This window comes from Cyprinus carpio, chromosome B16 (assembly GCF_018340385.1).
Source record: "Cyprinus carpio isolate SPL01 chromosome B16, ASM1834038v1, whole genome shotgun sequence".
In the NCBI taxonomy this organism is placed as follows: Eukaryota; Metazoa; Chordata; class Actinopteri; order Cypriniformes; family Cyprinidae; genus Cyprinus; species Cyprinus carpio.
This window is the reverse complement of record NC_056612.1, coordinates 17,469,522-17,475,778: the sequence shown is the minus strand read 5'-3', so window position 1 is coordinate 17,475,778 and position 6,257 is coordinate 17,469,522. Positions and strand designations below refer to the sequence as shown.

Sequence of the window (6,257 nt, the reverse complement as noted above, 5' to 3'; positions counted from 1 at the left end):
GCTTGTCATTTGCGCTGTAGCACTGTAGGTGCCGCTTATACACTCTTAATTTATTTAATGTTTTAGTTCGTGCCAAAAATGAAAATTTTGTAATTTATAAATTAAAACAATGTGGTTAGATATGTGTTAAAGCTCCGTTTGTCTTTGGAGCACAATTTAAGATATTTTGGATTAAAACCTGGAGGCCTGTGACTGTCCCATAGACTGCCAAGTAAATAACAGTGTCAAGGTCCATAAAATGTATGAAAGTCGTCATCAGAATACTCCATTTGCCATCAGACGTGCAATCTGGGTTATATGAAGCGATGAGGACACTATTTGTAAGTGAAGAAAACAAAAATAATTACTTTTTTCAATAATTCCTTTGTCAACAGTCTCTTCTGTGTCTCTCACCGTATGCTGCGTATGCTGTTCTGTATCATCTGCGCCACAAGGATTCGCTTTTTTTATTTCAAATCAAAGCTAAATACACGGCATTCTTGTGGCGCGGATGATACAGAAGAGCATACACAGCTGGAGAGACACAGAGGAGACCGTTGTTCTCATTGCTTCATATAACCCAGATTGCATGTCTGATGGCAGATGGAGTATTCTGAAGACGACTTTCATGTCTTTTATGGACCTAGACACCCTTATTTATTTGGCAGTCTATGGGACAGTCTAAAGCCTCCAGGTTTTCATCCAAAATTTCTTAAATTGTGTTCTGGAGACAAATGGAGCTTTTACGCGTTTGGAACGACATGGGGGTAAGTGATTAATGACAAAATTTTCATTTTGGAGTGGAGTATCCCTTTAAAGCCCAAGGAAGACCTAAGAAGGCATGGATTATTATTATTTTTCTTTCTTGTTTTCTTTTTATCACAACTTATATTTTCTTGTGATCTCAACATAACTAAAGTTGTTTTCTTGTTATCTTGACATAATAAAAGTTGTTTTCTCAGTATCGCTACTTCATATTTTCTTGTGATCTCGACAAACAAAATGTTTTTTTTTTTATCACGATTTAATTATCTTGTGATCTCAAAATCAAAATTTGTTTTCTCATTATCACGACTTCTCTTGTGATCTTGACATAAAATTTGTTTTCTCGTTATCACGACTTAATTATCATCTCGTGATCTATAAATTACACAATTGCGCCAACAGGTGGCAGTTTAGACCTGAAAATTGACAGGTGTTGTACTGTATCAGTGTTGTCAAGTCTGCCGTTTCCCGCGGAATTGGGATACTTTATCACTGTTTCAGTGAATTGAAGCGACCCCAATAACGTGATTTAGCACCTAAAATGCGAATTTTACCAGGGGAACCCCACCAAAAAATATGTATTTTATCCCCTAGAGTGACCCCCTTGAAACGCGATTGGGCTAGTTTTGGGTAATATTTGAACGGGTTTTGTAGTTAAAATCTGGCAACCCTGGCGACTCTTCTGTCATCTCTTGCGATCTCTTCTTTCTGGAGAAAATGACTGCAGAAAGCATTGACTTGATATTGTAGAGACACTGCTTCAAATGCTGGTGTGTGCATGTTTTTGTGTAAATGTGGGTTAGGTTTAGGACAAACAGGACAATATTTGGCCGAGATATAAATATTTGAAAATCTGAAATCTGAGGTCGCAAAAAAATCTAAATATTGAGAAAATCGCCTTTAAAGTTGTCCAAAATGAAGTTATTAGCAATGCATTTTACTAATCAAAATTAAGTTTTGATATATTTACAGTAAGAAATTTACAAAATATCTTCATGGAACATGATCTTTAGATAATATCCTAATGTTTTTTGGCATAAAAGAAAAATCAATAATTTTGACCCATACAATGTATTTTTGGCAATTGCTACAAATATACCCCAGCGATTTAAGACTGCTTTTGTGTTCCAGGGTCACATATGAAATCAAGAAAATTTCAGTTCTGCATCTTCACTCTCTAAATTTTTGAGCTCAGTCTGAAAAATATAATCCTGAAGAACTTAAGTACTTTGTACTGTCAGAATGTGTTAATAGAGGCATGATGGATTATTTTGGTATTTTTTTTTTTTTGCATGTCTACTGTGGATGTTCTGACATAGTAACAGAAAAATAAGTCTAAGACTCAGTGAACAATCAAATCTTTAAAGTCTGGAGCAAGAATCAAGAAGTTGTGTGGTACGCTTTAGTAAATCAAAATTTTCTAATAGTACTGATAGCTGTGTATTTTGTGTTTCAGCACTGGGTCATTCAGAGTATGGGTCATCATACTTGGCTGTATGTCACTTCACTTTCACTTTCAGACTTCATGGGTCTTTGGGTCAGAACATTGCAGTCTGTTTTCAGACACTAATTATATAATTCTAGACTATTGTGGAAAGTTGATGAAATGTGATGAAAAGGTGGTTCTTGGAGGTTTAAGCTGGTTTAGCTGGGCAGCTATAGCTGAAACGTGCACCCAGATCCCTTCAAAACCATGAAAACCTTAAAACCATGACCACCTTAAACTTGTTTATACAAGTTTTTCAGAAGATACTTATAGAACTATATTGATTTCCAGTAAAAAGTCCATCTAGAGAATCAAATATGGAAGGTAATGGAGATTTACATTTTTAGACCTGATTTCTTTGACATTTTTAGAGGTTATCATTTATAGGTACTATGTCCATATCAGTACATCACAGCTTCGTTGCAGTAGTATGTTTGTTGTCATCTACAAATTAAGGAAAACGTCACAACAATACAATACTTGTATCCAAAGCATAAGGCACATTGGTAATCTTTTGGCATGAATCCGAGAACATGAATGTAAATATAAATTATATGATACTTCAAAAACAAATGATGCTGAACAATATAGCACAAGATTGATTCAGTTCTGCACCGTTACACCGTTGCAATGAGAACATAATGTCAATGAAAGCTATGACCATAAATAGCACAACATGTAGTTTGATGAAGTAGTGCTCCCCTTCTCTACATTACATGTCTCATTACCTTTCCCTCTACAATAGGCCTGATTCATTTTGAACTTCAGTATGTTGTTCTGAGCTCAAAGAGCCCCTGTGGAATGTGGCACTGTAAAATGGAGCTGTCACTGCTTTCCTGAGGTTGAGTGAAAGCACATCTGTACACAGTGGCATGAGAAGATGAAGACAGATGACTTTGAGATGTTTTCTCGCTGCACACTCCTTCCTGTGAAAGCTGCTGCCAGCATGTGTGCCTGCTGTTAGCATAATGCTAATGAAGGGGTTAAGGCTGTTTGCATGCTGTTCTGGAGGGTCGATCCGGTGTCTTTCTCAACAGGAGGAGATGTTTTCAGACCAAAAAGAATCAAGAGTGAAGGGATGAGTGTCCCCTGCCATCTGATCAGGCCTGCTGATGAATTGTATTATTATGATGTTATATGTGTGGTTTGTGGAGTTGGTAACTAGATTTCATGAAAAGTGGAACAGCATTACATCAATCAGTAATTGAAAAAAACCTTTTTCATGCATCTGAATTCTAAACTGAAGAATTTCAATTTACAATGAATTAATGAGTGTGAATTTGAATTTGAAGTTGAATTGGAATGACAGAATTGCAGCTCAGAAACTCAACACAGCAAATGCCTCATAGAAAATGAAGTGTTCTTTCATCCTGGTCCACAAAAGTTAATTATGAAATATGATACAATTTATAAACTAAATACCAATTTCTATAGGTGGCATTTCAAATCTATATATTCGTAGTCTATTAACCTTTCAAGATTTTTAAAACTACTTATAACATTTAGGATTTCTAGTTAAAAATCAGTAAATTTTAATTCTGCTTTTACATTCATATTTGAATTCAATTCTGCATCTAGTTTGCTAGAAGGTGGTGCAATGGAATTTAAAAGTATATCTATATATATATATATATATATATATATATATATATATATATATATATATATTCCTCACCTCGCAGATAGACATACATACATACATACATGCATACATACATATAAATGTAATTCCAAATGGTGCACAACCCTTTCATGCATGTTTTTATTGAAAGTTTAGTGTAGTTTTATGTATTAAGACACTAGGGTGAGATGTAAACATATCTTTTTTTTTTTATTTGGAAACAAATATAAAAGCACATTAAAATGCAAAAGCCACTTGTAAACTACATGGCACATTTTCTCTTTGAATAAAATCACCAGCATCTCTCTGCATTTTAAAGGCCCAAAAATACTGGACACGCCACTCAGCTAAGACACAATGTGCATTGTGAGAACCACATCAGTGTTGTGGAGAAATAACACCGCCGTATCACTGACTTGAAAGCGATAGATAAGTTGCACCTAAATGGCAATATTGACCTCCTCTGCACGCAAGACACATATTGGACCTGTTTATTTCAGCTTCATTTCTATTAAACATGTAAGTCAAGCAAATCACAGGTGAACCAGACTTTGATAAGAAAAAAACCATAGCCTGGGCAGAATGGCAAACGTTTGATAGAACAGTCCATTTCAACATCAGCAAATACTGAAGAACAACAGAGAGGAAATCAGACTCATCCTATTAAGAACACCGTAGAGAGAGGAAGGAAAGGACCTGGCAAATCAAACATTCAGTTTGCCCACAGAGGCTGGTAGGTCAGTACATTGATTGACATTTAGCTGAATAACAGCAAGGCCAGTTTCTCTGGCTGTTCTGTAAACACACGGATTTATAAGGCGCAAGCTCAAGAGTCCCAAACCGAGGCGCTCAGAGGATTTAATCATCCTTAAACCAATGCACTGTGCTTTTATGATAAGTGTGGAATGATTCATTGAGAAATGGATTAACCTAATTTTCCCGCCAATTACAGAACTGTGAATTTGTCGTTTCCTTGGACATAGAAAATAATTAACCATATTGTTCGTCAATAATAAAGCTATTTGGCTGGTTTCTAACAAAGAAGATTCATCGCTAAGACTTGTCAGCCATGCTGAACGTGACATCAGTGGTGGAAGCTATGAGTTGAAAAACCCTGTCAAAACACGTGAGACATGAAAGTGTGTTTAAGTGCAGTCTTCAAATGGAAAAACCAGACCCACAAGTACACAAAACCACCATCACGAAACAACAACACTTGAGGGATACAGCTGGCTCTGAGGTGGTGGAGGAGGTGTGGTGGTGGTTGTGTGTCGGCTTTTGCGTGTGTGTGTGTGTGTGCGCACATGTGAGGTAATCATCGCATGTCTTCTAGCCTAAAATCTGGCTAGCAGCTCAGGCAATGCGGTAGTCGAACGTGTCTTTTTCCATATAGTCTGTCCATGTGGAACTCGGCATGCTGCTGTATGGATCCAAAAGGATTCGGAAGCAGCGCACGATAAGCAGCCCCAGAAAGATGAAGAGTAGAAGGACGAAGACGAAGGCAGCCTTCTGTTCCAGTGTGAGGAAAGGGATTGGGTGGGGGGCCCCAGATGCAGACAGTGTGTTGCCGTGGAGATGCTCGGCCATCCTCTCCAGTTTGTCGGGATGGGTCAGGGGCACACGGCCATTTTCACGATCAACAGGTTTTTGTTTAGAGCCATTCTGGAAACACATAAGATGATAAGAAAAAAATCACCAGAGAACAAGTAGATTTTAAATGCATTTTAACCTGAAATATCATAAATATCACATCACCTAACAACATTTTTGAGGATTCACAACAACAACAACTTCACTGCCAGTGTGGCGCAGGCCTCACGTTTAAAGGCACACACTACAATGTTATATAAGATTACTGTGTACATGTTTTACAGCATTAAATCCAGCTCACAGTGCACATCAGTGAAATGATTCATCGTGCTGAGGACAGTAAGTAGCCTTGAGTGAATTATCTCTCTCATCTTAAGGCGAACAAATCCATTTCCGACTGGCTTTTCATGCCCCCTGATTCATTGTCTCAAAGCGCCGGTTTCTGTGATAGTCTCTGACCCTTTAATGGTTCGGTTCTTTGATGCCAGCGCTTACGATCAGCCCTGGCACTCCCTGTAAAGCCTGGCTCGATTTCCACAAATGCGAAGAATTTCTCTTGAATAACCTGAAGTCATACGCACGAGATGTCAACGTGTTGCTCGAAATCCAGCCGCATGAGTATTGGGTACTTGGGGTTTGGATTACAAAAACGAGGAGCACGACACTAACCCCTCTCCATTTGTGATTTTTTTTTATCAAATGTCCGTGTAAATATCCAACCGAGCCCTCCTAGATTCGGCCAAATTGCAATGTCGCCGCTCTGACAGTTGAAGCAGGTATGTCTGTGAACATACACAGGGCTGCGAATGCAATGAA

At 37.8% G+C, this 6,257-nt stretch overlaps 1 protein-coding gene across 1 annotated transcript; it reads right to left on the bottom strand.

Annotated features, from left to right (window-relative positions):
- Positions 1-4,035: 4,035 nt before the first annotated feature.
- LOC122139993 (cortexin-3) lies at positions 4,036-6,257 on the bottom strand. The gene is made up of 2 exons (XM_042741179.1): positions 5,743-6,257; positions 4,036-5,513 (listed from the first exon to the last, which is right to left on the bottom strand). The coding sequence occupies exons 1-2, from the start codon at positions 5,749-5,751 to the stop codon at positions 5,205-5,207; spliced, it is 318 nt and encodes a 105-aa protein (XP_042597113.1). The 5' UTR covers positions 5,752-6,257; the 3' UTR covers positions 4,036-5,204.